The sequence below is a fragment of the Pseudochaenichthys georgianus genome, chromosome 17 (assembly GCF_902827115.2).
Source record: "Pseudochaenichthys georgianus chromosome 17, fPseGeo1.2, whole genome shotgun sequence".
NCBI classification, from domain to species: Eukaryota; Metazoa; Chordata; class Actinopteri; order Perciformes; family Channichthyidae; genus Pseudochaenichthys; species Pseudochaenichthys georgianus.
In genome coordinates, this window is record NC_047519.1 from 14,253,299 (window position 1) to 14,272,040 (window position 18,742).

The window sequence follows — 18,742 nt, forward strand, 5'->3', positions numbered from 1 at the left end:
TGCTGCGCCTGAGAGGTGATAATTGGATAATTAGTGCAGGCGACCAATTAGGACTTTGTGCTTGTGATGGCACGCGAGTTAAGCAAAGGTTAGCTGAGTGGGGAAGGAGGAGGGGGGGAGAGGGGCTTCTGATCGATCATCTTAAACCCCCCCCCACCTTCCCATACACACACATACTCCCTTCTCACCCTCATGTTCTCTCTCTCCCCCCACTTTCTCCTTCCATCGCTTATCTGTGGGACAAAAGACACCAAATCGCCGATTTCCATCTCAAAGAGTTAAGCCCCGACGAGAGGCAAGGGATCGGGCGACCCGCTTCAGACCCCAAATACCCGGCGATCACTAGAGTAAATGGGACCACAATGGTGGGGAGGATAAAGAAAAAGAGGAGAGGGAGGGAAAGGAGGGGGGTCCTCTAAAGACATATTTATATACGTTAAAGAAAATGCTAATATGTCTCGTGAAGAATAGAGGGGATTTTGGAGACCCTCTAATTCTGCTTTTGTTGAACTCGCGTGCAGACGGACGAGATCGACACGCTGGTCACGTGAGAGATATATTTTTTTGTTAGGTATGTGTCTCTTTCAAACGACAGATTTGGGTGAGGCTGGAGAAGCCCGTCAAACATTGTGGGGAGAGAAACAAAAAGTCTGTCCAATGCAGGAGCTCATGCACGTGCAGGGAGTTTAATCCGCGAGGCGAGACTAGTGTACTTTGCCTTTGATTGCTCTGTCTTTCTGTCTGTGTGAGAGAATGCTGAGCGGTATTAGAGTCCTGTGCTCTAAACACTATACAGGGATGAGAATAAACAGCACGGTTCTCACAGGGCGGAATACAAACTGCCCCACTGTGGGCGCCTTATTATTATTATTGCTTTCAGCTGGGACACAATGCACTCTTCATAAAGCTTTGGAGGGAAAGTGGGATCTTTGGGATCAGACTTCATGTTGTTGCTGACACTAATTCAGCAGTTACTGATGCTTTGCACCATTTATAAATAATTTACTTATAACCAGGGGTGGGAAGTACCTAAGTACATTGACTCAATACTGTACTTAAGCACAATTTAGACTGAGTATTTTCATGTTATGTTACTTTGTACTTCTACAATTCAGTAGGCTACTACATTTATTTAATACCTTTAGTTACTTTGCATATTTTGATCAATAATGTAAAATAAAATCAGACTTTAGTTACACATGGAGTAAAATTAATAATCTACCCTGCAGTATACAAAGTAATTCAAACTAGCTGCACCTTTACCAGCTTTGATAAACACATTAACTGCATCAATAATTATAATAATAATTGTCAGTTTTCGGATTCTCCATTTACTATTTAAAAACACATTTGTATTCACAAATTCAATGTAACACTGGTGAGTATTGATTCTCAAATTATCATTTGTTGGTGAACTATCCCTTTAACTTTCTATGTTCCACTTTGTAAGAGAAAGACAATCTCTCTGCAGTGTTATTAATACTTATCTTCAACTGTCATCTTGTGTTAGAGAGAAACTGTAACGTCCTCCCACAACATGTCGAAAATGTATTTAATCAATCATTTATAGTCTTATTCTGTGCAACGTTTACACGAAAACAAAAGGTCTGATACTGGGTCTGCCGAGCAACAATATGAGGGATGTGGCAAGTGGCATTTTGATTATTTTCTGTAACAATATGTAACCATTAACAGAAAGTCTGAAAAAAAAATGCAAATTACGGATAAGAGGGGGAGAAATACCCTCTCCAGGATCAAAACTGATCTAAAAAGCTATATTTTAAGATGTATTGCCCGTCAGTCACTTCTCATGATCTCTTTGCTACGATGCCTGACGTAAAAGAATTATACAATAAATATTTAACGCATTACAAGGGCTGATATCTTTTTGCTGTAATGTCCTTAATTAATCAGAGAATAACGTCTCCTTATCGTTTGGGACAGGCCTGACTGTGTCTAACTATATGCAAGCTGCTCGACTAGATGTTGTCCATTCAGGTGTCTCCTATTTGACTTTCTGTGGCAGATGGGTTCTTTATAGAACATGTCAACTGATATTAGCTTCTACTGCAAGGCAAGTGTTGCCCCTGAAAAGCTGTGTGAGGGGGGGGGGGGGGGGGGGAGGGTGCGGGCTGAGTAAGGAAGAGAGGGAACGTCCAATGAGGGAGAATGAGAAAATCTCTTAAGAGCCGTGACGGGGCCCTGGTCTCTCTCTAAATGTATTTTAATAGGAGGGACCCTGATGTCCAGGGCAATTCATCTCCAATCTCCCTGTAATGAAAGGAGTCGTGGCCTGGACCATGGAGGGTGGGGGAGTGGGGATAGAGGATACAAAGGCTGCATGTGGCTTAGCCTCATTATGCTGCAGTTAGACGGAGGGCTGGATGGAGGCAGCGGGGGTTAGGGGCCCCCACAGACCCAGCCTAAAGGGCCACAATGCCGGCATAGCCGTCTGCAAAGGGAGACCCTGCCATGACATTATCCCACCGCTACTAACGAGGGCTTCATACGCCTTTGATATAATCTCACTATTGAAATCCTGATAAATCCCTCCTGCGTTTACAGCCAAATCCCATTTGTAACGGGTGTGCGGGAGATCGTGTGAGTGCGTTCATAACCGCCTGTGTGTGTGTGTGTGTGTGTGTGTGTGTGTGTGTGTGTGTGTGTGTGTGTGTGTGTGTGTGTGTGTGTGTGTGTGTGTGTGTGTGTGTGTGTGTGTGTGTGTGTGTGTGTGTGTGTGTGTGTGTGTGTGTGTGTGTGTGTGTGTGTGTGTGTGTCGTCTTCACCTGTTCTGTTCTGGCAGGCGAGGCCACTCCGAGTCCCATGTAAAGCCGGGACGTTACACTTGCTTATACATAAATCCCCCCTTTGAGCACGGGACATCTCGTGAGCCGATCTGAGCTTGGGAGAGAATTTGAATCAAATCAATGTTTAAGTGGATATAGTCATTTTCCAGATATGATCTGATAAGAAAACAATTATTGGATTACAACACACTGGCGGGTTGAATAATATAAAACGGAGAAAGAAATATGGAATTTATTAATGAGGGTAAAATTAGTAATAAAACGATGCTATTACCACCAGTTACGCCACATTCTTTGAATGGCACAGCCATTATTCAGCATGCTGTCTCAGCATTATGGGTCCACATTAATGAAATCTTATCTGTCTGGGTGAGTGGATCAGGGTACTCTAAAAGTTGGAGAAAAGGACAAATGACATCATATTCCTGCTGCATGAAGTTCTTTCCCCACTATTGGAGCGGGCACTTTCTCTGCTCTGCCTTTCTCTGTTTTCCGCACGTGTGGGGATCCAACCGAACTGTGTTTAAGCATAAATCTCTTTATAGTGAAAGTACGCCTATGTGCTATAGCATCCTGAACAGATACTCCTATTCAAAAGCTTTGTCCTCTAGCTCAGGGACACTGCGCATCTCTGTGCTCCCCCCCCCCCCCATGTGTCAGTGCGCAGACTCATTTAACAGCCCGAGGAACATAAACAAGCAACGGAAACTATAGCTGTATTAAATCAAGCCCCGAGTTTAGCCCACATATTGGGTGCCAAGTGTCCCTGCACAGTCCAGGAATCTCTAAACAGGGTTTAGAGGTCTTTCAGATGTCCCCATTCCCCCCCTCCCCTCCTCTCTCAAAAACCCGGATTGGTCACAGTGCGGCTCATTTGCATGCCTCGCCGTATAAACCCTCCCGTAGACACTGCAGCCCTCTTGCGCTGAGAGAGCAGCACACCTCCAGTAGAGAGAGAGAAAGAGAAAGAGAGGAGCGCATCCAGAGTGCGCATTGAAAGACATATGGAATATGTATTACTGGCTTTATATAGAGAAACAAACAACCCGGAGAGCCGGGGAGGAATAGCTTTTTGCAGTTTTGTTTTTCAACTTTAATTCGGACAGTTTTCTCAGATTATTCTGGAGTGAAGGTGTCAGGATGGGAGAAGCAGGGTGGAACGGGCTGTTGGCGCTTATGTGCGTGTCTTTGGTAAGCCTGGCTGCTATCACGCAGGGGAAAACGGTGAAATATCAGACATTTGAAGAAGACGCACCGGGGACAGTGATTGGAAACTTGGCCAAGGACATTTCCTCCACAGCCTTCTCCTCGGGGGGCCCCAGGACCAATTTCAGGATGATGAAACAGTTCAACTCCTCTTTCATCCGTCTGAGGGAGAGCGACGGACAGCTGAGCATCGGGGAGAGGATAGACAGGGAGCGGATCTGCAAACACATCCTGCACTGCCTCATCGCTTTCGACGTGGTCAGCTTCGCCAAGGAGCAATTCAAACTCGTACACGTAGAGGTGGAGGTCAAGGACATCAACGACAACTCCCCCAAGTTCCCCCGGAAAGAGTCGAGTCTGGAGATCTCCGAGAACACAGCGGTGGGCACGCGGATCCCGCTGGACTTTGCGGTGGATGAGGACGTGGGCTCGAACTACATCCAAAGCTACCAGATCTCAGTTAACAGCCACTTTTCAATCGACGTGCTCAGCAGGGCCGACGGGGTTAAATATGCAGAGCTGGTGCTTATGAAGGAGCTGGACCGGGAGACGCAGGCTTCTTACGCGCTGGAGCTGGTCGCTATGGACGGAGGCAACCCGTCCCGCACCGGAACAACGCGCATCAACGTCAAGGTGAAAGATTACAACGACAACAGCCCGGTGTTCGACCGGGCCAGCTTCTCCGTGGATCTGACCGAGGACGCACCAGTTGGCTTCCTCCTGCTGGACCTGAACGCGGAGGACCCGGACGAGGGGATGAACGGAGAGGTGGTGTACGGGTTCGGTCACCAGGTGCCTGCAGATATAAGGCAACTCTTCAGAGTCGACCGGAAGACCGGACGGCTCACCCTGGAGAGTCAGATTGACTTTGAAAGTAAAACCACGTACGAGTTTGACGTCCAGGCAACCGATCTGGGTCCGAACCCGAGCCCTGCCATCTGCAAAATCGTAGTGCAGGTGCAGGACGTGAACGACAACGCACCGGAGATCTCCATCACCCCGATGACGTCCATCACGGCAGGGATCGCGTACATCACCGAGACTGCGGCCAGAGAGAGTTTCGTGGCTCTGGTCAGCACCTCCGACAGAGACTCGGGCGCTAACGGGCAGGTGCACTGCACGCTGTACGGACACGATCACTTCAGACTCCAGCAGGCGTACGAGGACAGCTTCATGATCGTGAGCACGATGCCCTTAGACCGGGAGAAAATCCCCGAATATAACCTCACAGTAGTGGCGGAGGACCTGGGCTCCCCGCCCTTCAGGACCATCACTCAGTACACCATCAGACTGACAGACGAGAACGACAACGCTCCGGTGTTCAGTAAACGTGTGTATGAGGTATCCGTGGTGGAGAACAACGCGCCCGGTGCATACATCACCACTGTGGTGGCGCGGGACATGGACATGGGGTCAAACGGGAAGGTCAGCTACAAACTTGCGGACACATACTTTATGGGCTCCCCCATCTCCACCTTCGTGTCTCTGGACCCCGCCAGCGGCTCGCTTTACGCGCTGCGCAGCTTCAACTATGAGGTGGTGAAACAGCTGGAGCTGCGCGTCACGGCCAGCGACGGCGGCTCCCCTCCTCTGACCGGCAGCTCCAACGTGTACATAAGGGTAGTGGACCAGAACGATAACGCACCGGTGATCATCCAGCCACCTCTCAATAACGGCTCCGCGGAGGTCCTGCTGCCCCGGGACGCACCGACTGGCTACGTCATCACCCGAGTGGACGCGCGGGATGCAGATGAAGGTGTGAACGCAGAGCTGTCATACGGGCTGGCCACTGGCGAGCCCTCCATGTTCTCCGTGAACAAACGCACCGGGGAGATCTACCTCAACCAGGTGCTCAGCCACGACGTGGACGAAACCCTGAGCGTGACCTTAACGGTGAGCGACAACGGGAGGCCCGCGCTCACCTCCACCGCCACGCTCCACTTCCTCATCATCGCAGGCTCCCCGCCGAGCGACAGGACAGTGTACCAGGCCGGCAGCGTGGACGATGTGCACGCGCAGTGGGACCTGTCCGTGGTGATTATCGTTGTCCTCGCGGGGAGCTGCACGCTCCTGCTGCTCGCCATCATCCTCATCGCCACCACCTGCAACCGGCGCAAACGCGACAAGAGCGGAGACGACAGCGACTCATACGGGGAGAAGGGCACGCTGGAGCGGGCCAGGAACCACGTGGCAGACAACCCGCTCCTGCCTCTGCACGCGGCCGGGGGAGAAGCTGGCTTTGAGGGTCACTCCTACAGCAGCCAGCCCGGGGGCTTCACCTCGGCTCACCCCGGGGGAATCGACATGTGCTCGGCCTCAGATGACGGCAGCGAGGTGCCCTGTGTGTATGACTCAGACACCAACAGCAAGCCTCGAAGGAGTAAACACGAGGTGAGAGGCAGCTTCAGGACATTGTTGGGAGGGGACACACACACACACACACACACACGCGCACACACACACACACACACACACACACACACACACACACACACACACACACACACACACACACACACACACACACACACACACACACACACACACACACACACACACACACGCACGCACACGCACACAACAATGAGTAATATGAAATGTGTTTATCAACCAGACGCTAACCTTTCTTCCTTTATTTCTCTCCTCCTGCAGGGATACTCTACTCTGCCTGGCTATGGGAACGGTAAAGAGGCAGTGAGGCCCATCACTATCTGGAAGGGGAACTCTTACACCACCATCTCTGCCAGGGACCCCGCCTTCAGTGGCAAAGACAGTGGCAAGGGGGACAGTGACTTCAATGACAGTGACAGTGAAGTCAGTGGAGACACTGGACTGAAGAAAGACGGAGCAGTGGTTCCTCCCATGGGTGGCCAAAATGGTAAGAGCAAAAGAACAAACAATTAGATTTCAAATGAATAAATGTTGATTCATGCTTTGGTTCTAGTTCTAACTTATTTCTTTCTTCTCTTCTGCAGCTCTGTGGGCTTGCACCAGTGAATGTAAGGTCCTGGGTCACTCAGATCGCTGCTGGAGCCCCTCAGCAGTCAGAGCCCATGCAGCTCCATCTCCAGCCCCCACCCTCTCCTCCTTCAGCAGCCACTCCAAAACAGCCTCCTTGCCCCGGGACCCCAACCGCCGGGACAACGTCTACCCGGCCCAGATCCCTAAAACAGTGGGTCTGCAGAGCGTGTACGAGAAGGTGCTGCACAGGGAGTACGACTACGTTCTGGTCACCCCACCTGTGAGGGTGCAGGAGATCAGCGACATCAGCGACATCACCATCCCCGTCTACACCCCCACCCTGACACACTGTCCCATCGAGGAGGTCTAACAGACATTGCACAAGCTCACTCTAAAAGAAATGTATATTCAATGTTTTAATTTATGATTCAATGACAATGAGAAATACTGAACCTTTTGGAGGTTCTTTGTTGCATATATAAGTTTATATCCTAATATTTGTGTGTTTCTTTTAATTGTAATTGTAAAAAGCCACATGTGATGGCCATTCAATCACTTTGAGACATTTTGATGGACATGAAGTGTATTATATGCAAGTTTTGTACATACAGAGGTTTTATTTTTTATAAAAGTAATAATTAAGGAAAGATATGTACATAGGAATTGTAATTATTGAACTTTAAGCACGCTGACTATTTAAAATTGGCCCCATAAACTGTGCAGTTGGAGGGCCGGTGACCCACAATGTATCAAGTTGATAACAATATGGATTTATTTGAATGCAATAATAAGTAATTGTACAGATTTCTTTTTTATTATCACAATGTTCGGAGAGGAAATAAACTTTGAAATACTGTTCTGAAACATATGAGTACTTGAGTGTTTTTTCAGGAGCATGAGTCAGACCAGTCACTACAGTGAAAGCCAACAGGCGTCGCTGTTATTGCAGCAGCGAGCCTCTGTCCTTGCAGCCCGAGGAAGGTCAGTTGAGCTTCCCTTCTTTTTACGATGTCTCTGGGGAGATGCCAGAGCAGACGCCAAGGTTTTCTAGCACATTTTCCTCATGCATATCAAGAGAGACCACCTTCAGACTTATTCGTTCTCATTTTACTCACTCCCTGTTACATAAATCATTAATACTACCTGAAATGTGCGCAGAAGAGGTCATAATGAGATGCGCATTTACTGTTCGTCTTCGATAACATTCACGAGAGGAAGTTAAACAGCCTAACAACGATGATGATAAACATCCAAAACCAAACACAGGTGATTTTTTTTGTCACGGAACAAGAAGTCAGTGAGAAAATCCTCCTTCTGTCCTGTCAGGATGTTTTTTTGTCCATCTGCCAAACACGCACACTTCGCCCTTTACGTCATCTCCCTATTACCATTAATGGGTTCAGGGCATTTCTCACGACAGAATCGCAGGTCTGGACTCTGATTAAAAAAATAAACAATCCATCAACAAGATCTAAATCTGTCCAACAAGCTGCTGCTTTCATGCCAACACTGTCTCCAAACTGGAGAAAACATGCGACATTCCGCCAAAGTCACCTTTGACCTGCAGCCGTCTGTGAGGGCATTGTGAGGGCATTGAGAAAGGAAAGGGGGGGCTGCTAAGGTGAGTTGAGGAGACAACCTCACCCTTCATCATCTTCTTTTTCTTAATTACCAAATAGATCTTATAGTCCACACACTGAGGTTGCCATACAGCTTAATGATATGAAAAACTCCTGAGGATATTCGCAGGAATCAAAGTCATGGAAGTCGCATGAGCAGCTCTTCAAAGGGAAAACACGATGAGTGCTTTATGGCAGAAAGCTACACACTTTTGGCTTTAATTAGTGGCTACTGTGAGCGACCAGCTGGAGTTTACTGTATGTTTCACGGTTTCACAAGTTGGATGCGCAGTTCCAACAGTGGAGTGCAAAACACGGACTGCCCATCCTCCTCCTCCTGAGAGAGAGGGAGGGAGGGAGGGAGGGAGAGAGAGAGAATGGGGGGGGAAGAAAAGTTAGTGGACTGGGGTTCATTTAGGTGTTTAGCTACAGTCATGGACGGGAACTCAGAGAAAGTACCGATCGCCTCGGCGGGACCAGAGGATCTGCATAACTTCATGCCCCCGGTAAGTTTTCATACAGGACCAATGGGACCGGATTATCCCGGGATATGGAGTTATGTAATAAAAAAGGTGCCTAGGTACATGCAAAGGGTAATAGAGAGGCCACGTCGTTCTGACATTGATCTTCCATATGATGGACAGACGAGACAAATTAATGTTGATTGTGTTATATCAGAGCATGAGGTTGTTTTGGCTTTTGACACGAGGTCATTTTCTCGGTGTGTTTGTTTAACGTTAGGCATACTCTGCCGTGGCCGTGAAGCCCGCCGCCACCGGCTGCCTGCTGAAGGCCGGGATCGCGGTGCTCATCGCCGGGACTCTCCTACTGCTACTGGGGGCAGTCGGAGCGTTCTACTTCTGGAACAACAATGAAAAACACGTAAGACATATTTATTATATCAATGCTCACATACACGGCAAATGAAGGGTTTTATTAGGGACTGTACACAAATTATTTGAAGGGAGGTATGGGGGTTGTCATTTGGTACTTTTACTTTTTTTGGAGAGCTGGGTGGGTGTTTTGAGTTCATTGTCATTGTGTATTTAGGTTTGGTCAACCTTTGTTTCCTAGATGGATCAAAGAGAAAACTTAAACTTGCTACATGGTTAATAAAAATGCACTTTGTAGTGTAATGTCTCTGAGTCAGGTTTTTATGCAGTGGGATACATTGGTGACACGTACGAAAAAGCTATTCTAAGCAATCATGAATAACCATGTTAATCTTCTATCATTATTACAAAGGAAACTATAGGGTTATGCCTCGCTTGCTACCACATTTACTTCTGTACAATCCTTTACGATGTAGTAGTATAATCTGCTAGATTATATTTTGTCCTATCAGTGGACTTTCAAAACGCCTTATCTAAAATGACTGCCACAGCTATAGAGGAAAACATATTCATACCCTATACAAATGTCTCTTGACTAAAAAGGAAAAATCCTTGAAACAAGCTTCTTTTGTGTCAATAAGTTCTCAGTGATTTTTAACTTGAAATTAAAAAGGAGACTCAAAAGAAAAACAGTTCTCCAATATGGATTTTTTTCCGCAGTGTAGGCAAACAGCAAAATCTAAATGAAACCCTCCTTGGTGAATGGAGGCGTTGTGTGTGTCTGTGTGGAGGATCCTGGCAGGGTGGAGAGGTGGTGGTGGGGAGGAGGAGGTGGGGGGCTCTTTGGTCCGGCTGATGCTCCGGGGGCAAGAGGTGGACGAGATGAAAGTAAAAAAATGTACCGTTGCGAGTGTTTTTTCTTACCGTATCAAGTTAGAAAATGCTATTAAGACATGATGAAACGGCTGTGTGGAAGGGTCATAATAATAACCCAGAGCTGCACAGATTGTATTCTTCTGACCAAGTTTAAATGAATGTGGGAGTCTAAAAGAAAAATCAAGAAAAGAGAGGCTGTATGTGAGGAAAAGTCAGAGGGGGAGGTTGAATAGGAGTGTTGAAATAGAGGGGGGCTGGGGGTGGGGTGACTCAGGACTCTCATACCTTACATGCCAGTCTGAAACCCTGTGTGTGCTTGTGTGTTTAGGTCTACAATGTCCACTACAGCATGAGCATCAATGGCAAAGTGGAGGAGGGCACAATGGAGATCGACGCTGCCAATAACATGGAGAGATTCAGCACCGGCAGCGGGGCGGATGAGGCTGTGGAGGTCCATGACTTCCAGATTGTGAGTCAGGCACAACATAATCCTAAAGTATCTGGAGGTGGAAGCATTACAGCTGAATCATCAACACATTGATCTGTCCTCTTCTGAACTCCATTCAGGAGCATCAGGGAAGAGGTGGATCAGATTTCTTGAACATTTTGAAGACCCTTGTGGGTAGATTGCAGCAAGTAAACATTATCCCCCCTTTAGGCCAATCAGTGTCAGAAGCATCGTCCCTCCATGTTTCATTAAACGCGGACTGGTGGTTTCTGACCTTTAATTATTGCACCCCAATCAGGCCAATCAGACTAGTGAAGCAGCACTTTTGGCCTTTTAATTATTACAATTTTGACCTTTAATCATGGTGTGATTTTTGTGAAATCTAGAACGTAATGCAGCAACGTTTCAAAGTGGTATCAAAATCAGCTGTTATATGTTCACAGACACTTAGAGATGCATTAGGCTCTAACTTGCTGCTCTTTGTTTGTCTCGTGACCTCTACAGGGGATCACAGGGATCCGCTTCTCAGGAGGAGAGAAGTGCTACATCAAGACCCAGGTGAAGGCCCAGCTGCCTGATGTGGAGGCTCTCAACAAGGACTCCATGACATTCGACCTGGTGGGTTTCATGTAGGGCTGCACGATATTGGAAAAAACTGACATTGCGATATTTTCTTCCCCTGCGATATGAAAAAATACAGGAATTGAAGAAAATACAGTTTTTTTGGTCCGCAAACCATCCTTTCTTGAACTTTAATGCTATACAATTGGTATTTTTTTAACAATATTTAACCGGATGAAGGATTTTAGTCACGGACTTCTGGATCTGAAGTTATCAGAGCAACAAGCTGAGCTAGCTCGGTTATCCTGCTGTGATCTGATCAAGAATGGTTGTGATTGGTGGCTTGCTGTGCATGCAGAGCCTGCATGTCACTCACTCCAGTACCCCTGACATGAGAGCCGCCCGGGTTTTCCTTTTGTAGCAAGCAGCAAAATAATTGTAACATGACGTGTTTGAGTTCATTTGCCTACTTAATAAAAAAGAAAAATGTACATTTAAAAAAATAAATCGCACGTCCTGCGATGTCAATATCGCGCAGGCGCATAACACGATTAGCGTCACGACACGATATATCGTGCAGCCCTAGTTTCATGTCCTGAAAAAAGCAGCTTTTCCCCAAAGTGCTTTAAAGGTTTTTTTCATCAATAGCCAATTACCGCTTCACAAGCTTAACAGTTTTTTTACGGAGTTGCGACTAATTGCTTACTTATGTACAGTTTCTGTTAAATGTTAGGGCTATTATTGTGAAAGGGTGAGACGAGCATTATGTAAATGCGGCCTTTGTCAAGGTTAAAAGGATTCTGGAAACAATTGAATTACCTTTTTGTTTCTTACTATTTCAACTTGGTTTGAAAGTATTCATTAATAAACAAAAAAAACACTTCTCAGAAACAATAATAACAGCCGCAGATACATGAACCCTTTATTAACAAAAGCATTGAATCTGAAAATACAAATGTTAGTAGGTCAATACTAAAGGCACATTTTCACCTTCTCATTACAAGACACATACTGCGAGTCTGCGACTGGAGGATACACATCCATTCCACGCAACCCAGACATCATTCTTCAAAATTGCTTATTGATAATTTATAATATACATCTATATTAATAAATCTAGAGAGCGTATTTGTAAAACCAATATACTTAAAGCTATTTACCCTGCAAGGTCAAAGCTATAGTGTATGCTTAGGTATTAGTATAACTCACCCAAGCCAGCGATAAACTGGGAGCACATGGGCGACTTTTATGAGGGTTCCCAGCACATAACAGCTTGGTGGGCTCCAACAACAAAACAGAAGACTACATTGAATATGCCATACGTGAGTGTGTGTGAGTGTGTGTGTGTGTGTGTGTGTGTGTGTGGATTGTCACATCCCACCAACACCACCGCCTGTGATTGCTCAATTGAGGCTGTCTGATAATTAAAATCATTTAGCGCTGCATAAGCCACACATCCACATAAATCCACATCACCAGAATCACACACACACACACACGCACGCACGCACACACACACACGCACGCACACACACACACACACACACACAATTCATTATCACGCAGGGCTGCTCTTATTGTCTCTCTCTGCCTCATAACAGATCATTTATTTCACGTTTGTGCCTTTGTGTGTGTTTGGGTTATCGCCTCTCTTTGCCTCATAAATGATCGTTTGGCTCACATTCATGTGTGTGTGTGTGTGTGTGTGTGTGTGTGGAGACAGGGAGATGTTGCTGTAATAGCTGCAGGCTGGTCATTTGCTATCATTTAGAGTGATGGCAAATATGGGTCAGATAAGCACACACACATATGCGTCCCCATCCAGAGAGTGGGTCAGATATCTGTTATCAGTGGAGAAGGACCCCCGCTTCTATTTGTCCCTCCAGCAAACCATTTGAGTTGGGGGAGAAGAAAAAAAAACTGCATTTCTGAAAGGTTGGAGGATATCGTTCCCTTAAACATGGCTGTGGCTAGTGCGCTGCACCCCTCAGGAACAAGCGCCTCTGGGCAAAGCATCCCCACAGAATTCCCCTAGTACCTGCAGGCTGTTGATACAGACTATATGTTTACACAGCCTCTCCTCTGGAAACCTCATTAGTTTATTTGCAGAAAACTGCACATTTAGGCCATCCAATCTCTCCACCCCTTCTGATCTTGATGAGTGCTGACATCCTGCATACAGCTAAATGTTATTGAAGAGGGAATCTGTGTACTGAAGCCTCAAGGGCTTTTTTTATTACTACTTGTTTTTATGTCGTGATAAGGAGCATTAACAGCACGGCATTAATGCAGATTAGACTCGGACAGAATGCAAATACTGTGTGCTATTTAAAGGGGAAGGCTAGTAACAAGAACCGTACAAAAGTGTGATTTTAAGCCTTCAGCAGGCGTCTTCAGACGCTTTGTTGTCATGTTTGTTTGAGTGTGTGCTAATTTTCTCCTCACTTTCTTCACTCCTTAAAGGAGGACGAGGTGATGCCGGCCAAATTTGATGAAGATCTGATCTTGGTGGCCGCTGGCGCCCCCATCTCAGACTCCGCCTTCCTGAGCAGCAAGATAAAGGACTTGTGTGGAGGGCTGCCGATCTTCTGGCTCCGACCCACCTACTCAACCAGTAAGCAACAAAACAGCTTGTGGCAAAGACATTCAAATGTAAATCCTAAGAAAAGTAAAAGTGAAACAAAGAGGATATGGGTCAAACGGTCTCTACATTTCCATTTACCATCGCAGTTGTAAAAGCCACAGAAAGGAAAACAAGCTTAAAAGAAAAAGTCCTTTTGAAGTTGCAGAGCTACGGAGCGTACCATTTTTAGCGTGCTGGGGGTCAAAAGTCCTCAAAACACAATTTTATTCTATTTCATCTGACAAATTCAAAATGCTGCCGGAGAGACGGCTGTGCAATCAGCCACATTAGTGCCACTCGGCTCCTACATTTGGTTTGCTGTCAGAAACTGAGACTGTGATGTGTGCAGGCGGACAGAGGAAGAGGAGGGCAGCCCCCCGCCGCCAGGCGGCCGCAGAGGAAGAGGATGTGGAGGCAGAGATCAACCCGGAGAACCCCTATCAGGTGAGTCACACACACACTCCTCTACTGTTCCATTCACGTCCCGCTGTCCGTTCACATCTGAGGGCTACCTGAGAAGACTTTCACCGAGGAGTTTCTCTCAGCTGTGCGAGCGGCAGCAGATGCCGGGGTCACGGCGGAGGGGCCCGGCGTGTCACTGCAAATCTGAGTATTTGCGTGGGTGTGTTTTCAGAGCATGAGTTTCTCTGTGTAAGGCTGTCCAAAGCTTTCCTTTCAGCATTGGGCTGTATGAATAATTCCCCATCACCCCCCCCCATACTCCACTGCAGCCCTTCGCCCTGCTGAGCACACACAGACTCCCCATACATGCACTACCCCCTTCCCCTTCCGTCCTTACCCCCCATTTTTCCTAATCCCTCTCTAAGCATCCCCCATCCCCTGCTACACACTCCTGACAACCACAGAGGGGGGGGGTCAGATGTTTTTTTTACAACAAAAACCAACATCTGACAACATCCCCTCCTCCCCATCCCCGCCTGTGGGAAATACATTTTTAATTGGTTTGAGAAGAGTCTTCCCCGGCGCTAAAGACGTACAGTACATGGCACAGTGCCACACACACAGTGCGCTCTCTGACCGCTGTCTTCTCCCTCTCCTCTCAGAGCGGCCTGGAGGGCGAGCAGGGCTCCATGAACATCGACCCGATGCTGGACCACGAGGGCATCTGCTGTCACGAGTGCCGCCGCAGCTACACCCACTGCCAGAGGATCTGCGAGCCGCTGGGGGGGTACCACCCGTACCCGTACCACTACCGCGGCTGCAGGGTGGCATGTAGAGTCATCATGCCCTGCAACTGGTGGGTGGCCCGCATCATGGGCCTGGTGTAAGCACCCCCGAAGACCTTGGGAGATGCTAGAGTCCAGGAGAGAAGATACCAGGGTGGGGCGGGTTCAGCGGTGCCAGATGTACGATATTTATCGCCTTTGTACGATTTATGCCCTCTATACAATGTATTATCAAATATACCAAAAGTGCCATAATGTACGATATTTTGAACGAGTCGTTGGTTTTCGTCTATGCGGTCTGTATTACGCATCTATTCACATGCTTGGATATTTATAAACGCTAACAGGTCATTTTCTCTACCAACCTCATTTGACGAGTTTGCATGAGACATAGCTACATCGTAGCTACATTAGCGTGCTTAAAGAAGACACAAACAAATCATCTAAACACACGTTTGGTAAAATACAAAAAGTACACATTAACGTATTTGTATTCGTCATTATAACTCATTTACAATGATTTTACGCCTCTGGTATGAACATTTTCGATATGGCAACGCAGATGGGATTTTAAGGGAAGGGGGGGTGATGGGATAAGTCTATGCAAGGGAGTTGGTGGCTTCTGCTTGTAATTTACTGTAGTTCCCTGCCGGTCTGAGCAGAACCGAGTGGTGCCCACACTTTAGAAATGCATGAAGCCGAATCGAGGACAGACATGTTCTCACATGTACAGTAGGAGTAAGCAGTGGCTGCATGCTGCACAGCTTGTCTTATTAAAAACACATACCTGCTATGGATTTAGATCCAGCTCAGCTGCAGTGCAACATGCCGTCAGGAGAACTGAGGTTATGATGCAAAACATCCATTGATTTGATGTAGAATGCCATCCATCTATTCATAGACAAAAAGGCAGGTAAGCTTGTATTTATAGAGCTGGTAATCATTTATTTTAGTTCATTCTTTAATGTAAATAAATGTATATGGTGCAACATATTTCAATAGCAGTCAGCTGGCTTAAATAGCACCTATTGTTTGTTTAAATTTCAGTCTAGTGAGAAATATGTTGTGTGTTCTCAAGCCATTTATTTGAAATCTTCACGAGTGGCTCATTAAAACAATGTACCGTACGGTCTCTCAAACTTTCATCTCAATGTTCTTTCATCTGCATTGAAGAGGCTCTCTCAAAGTGCAATATCTCTGAATAAACTTTTTGTAAGGAAACTTTTAAGTGTCACCCCGGTTCCCTGTGGTTATTGACCTCATATCCTGTTTGTTAATACTTATTGCTAATGATATAATATCCTATCATTTGGGAACATCCCAGAATCTCTCAGTTTTGAGATGCTTCACATCTGGGTGCTTCACATCTGGGTGCTGCTCCGAAGTGACGAGCAGAATGAAGTTCTCAGAGTTCTTTAATGTGAGAGTTGCAGCTCGAGAACTCTTTAATGAGACTAAAGACTGCAGCCGTCACGCTCCCAGATCTTACCCACGATGCAAAGCGCTTAGCTCCTTTTGATGTCGCAGAGCCGCCTCGGGCAGGGGTAGGGGGTAAGGATGGGGGCGGTGTGTTTTTGTGTGTGTGTCAGGGATCGTGGAGGAGTGTGTGTGTGTGTGTGTGTGTGTGTGTTGTGGAGCTCAGAGTTCCATCTAGAGCCACAAACGGGCTTTTGATCGTCACGAGAGATGAAACGATGTGTGATGCATTTAACATTTAACTCGGCGCGAGAGGCTTGATGATGCGGTTAGGAGGCTGATCCATATTAATGCCCTCATGCCGCGGCAGGACGCCCCCTCACTGCTGCTGCAGCAGCTGGATATATGTGGTTGGAGAACGGGCAAAGGTGCCTGCTGTAGATCACCCCCCCCCCCCCCACTGAGCCTGCTGGACAAAACTCTCGCGGCTGTGTGTTGATACTTATCGCACCACGATACCTAAACCCATCCTGCCGCACTCATATCAGTAATACCACATTTCACACAATCACAGAGCATGTCGTCAAATATTGCCTTTTTTTTCTTTTTTCTTTCCTTTCCGGAGAGAAAAACACACAAAACAGAAGGCAGCGTTTGTGAGCCAAACAACAATTCTTTTATTTACACTGAAGCTTGAATCACACGGAAGGAACGTGCTAAGCCGACGTGTCGCACAACATTCCCAACAAGTCAGAGTGTTGCTGTTGACTTTTTACTGAGCGTAGAGAAAGGAAACTGCAGGAGCAAAGAAATGCAATCATAGTTATCATTTAAACATCTCAAGTTGTTCTGATTTTCTTTTACATTTTTATACAAGTGCTGATAATAGGAACATGTAAAAGGCTCCCGACTAGAAAGGCTGCGGGCGTTTATTATTTGAGAAAACCAGGAAAAGCAGAGCAGAGGAGGGGAGGGTGATGGGAAAGTGGAATTGGAGAATTTCATGTCTGTCAGTCACATTTGAATTCAGACTTTCCTTTGGCCTTTAAAAAAATCTGCAAATCAATCTGTTCAACAGATTTTTCATACTAGGCGAGTTATTGCAGAGAGTGGGCCAGGAGTGAAAAGTGGGAACACAGCACTTAGTGAAAACACCGGAGCACAACTGAGGGGTGGGAAGAGGACCGCATGGCAACAAGGACTCCCGCCAGACAGATGTGAAGAAAGATGATGTCAAACAAAGAGAGGCAGAGAGGAGGAGGGAGAGAGGTGCTCAGTACTTCTTGTAGTCTACGTCGTCCGGTGGGTTCATATCCACTTTTCTCTTGCCCACATCGGTCCAGTTGGTGCTCAGGACTGTTCCCGCCGACTCCATCTGCACAAGGAGGAGGGGTACTGTAGTTAAGCAACACTGTCTCTCTACTTAAACAGGCTCAGGGCTGAGATTACTCATCATCGACTCCACAAGTATTAATATAAAGGGGGATTTCTTTACCGGTAACAAATATCTAGCTTTCTATAAAAGTAGGAATATAATTAATAAAAAATGCGCATTTCTATATGAACTCACCTTATATATTCTCTACGGTACTGAGTGTGCCAAGTGAAACCAGGGGTTCTCAACCCTATGCTTTATTCTGATTGCTAACAAATAAAATAGATACGAAAAAAACCATCACGTGAAATAAACTGTGCTGTAAATATGTGTTAGCTGAAGTGAGGACAATAAATGTTCGGGTGTCTCGCTGTGGTTGAGAATAGCTGGTTTAAACCAAGTGCAATGATGACTGAAGGTCAAAAACACCACTTTTAGGTTGTACAGCATAAATCATATCATTTTTGGAGCCATTTCAGGTTTCTATTTTCTTGTTGCGGTTTCTGGCCCTCCACGATGGCTTCATTTGTCGCTTAAGTTTATGACAACAAATATAGTCTTACCAAATCTTTGGTAGCAACAATCGTTGGCTACTATGGCCACTGTCTTTTAGTTCAGTGATCCACACATTCTGGCTTTGTGGCAACCTTTCAGAGGGTCTGCAAAATAATGTCTTATATTATAAAAATGTGCTATTTGATTAAAAATTGCATTTCCACGAATAAGGATCATTCACGACAATAAACAAACATATTGTGCCCATTGGTCCCGCTTACGTTAGCTTTGATCTGATCGACACAAGATGCATCAATTACAAAAACTATCGAGTT

General features: G+C 46.4%; 3 protein-coding genes across 4 annotated transcripts in view; 2 read left to right on the forward strand and 1 right to left on the reverse strand.

Moving 5' to 3' along the window:
- Positions 1-3,745: 3,745 nt before the first annotated feature.
- LOC117461855 (protocadherin-8-like) lies at positions 3,746-7,838 on the forward strand. The gene is made up of 3 exons (XM_034103833.1): positions 3,746-6,404; positions 6,666-6,891; positions 6,989-7,838. Exons 1-3 carry the CDS (start codon positions 3,948-3,950, stop codon positions 7,342-7,344), a joined length of 3,039 nt encoding a protein of 1,012 aa, XP_033959724.1. The 5' UTR covers positions 3,746-3,947; the 3' UTR covers positions 7,345-7,838.
- A 1,143-nt stretch (positions 7,839-8,981) lies between these two features.
- LOC117462485 (leukocyte cell-derived chemotaxin 1-like) lies at positions 8,982-16,355 on the forward strand. Its single transcript, XM_034104727.1, has 7 exons — positions 8,982-9,099; positions 9,335-9,475; positions 10,631-10,771; positions 11,255-11,368; positions 13,775-13,925; positions 14,284-14,378; positions 14,999-16,355. The coding sequence occupies exons 1-7, from the start codon at positions 9,028-9,030 to the stop codon at positions 15,221-15,223; spliced, it is 939 nt and encodes a 312-aa protein (XP_033960618.1). The 5' UTR covers positions 8,982-9,027; the 3' UTR covers positions 15,224-16,355.
- Positions 16,356-17,190: 835 nt separating this feature from the next.
- Positions 17,191-18,742, reverse strand: part of sugt1 (SGT1 homolog, MIS12 kinetochore complex assembly cochaperone) — a 46,744-nt gene continuing 45,192 nt past the window's right edge. For both annotated transcript variants that reach the window (XM_034105057.2, XM_034105056.2), the window contains exon 13: positions 17,191-17,912. In XM_034105057.2, the coding sequence (XP_033960948.1) occupies positions 17,811-17,912 (102 nt within the window). In that variant the 3' untranslated portion in view covers positions 17,191-17,810. The remainder of the gene's footprint in view (positions 17,913-18,742) is intronic.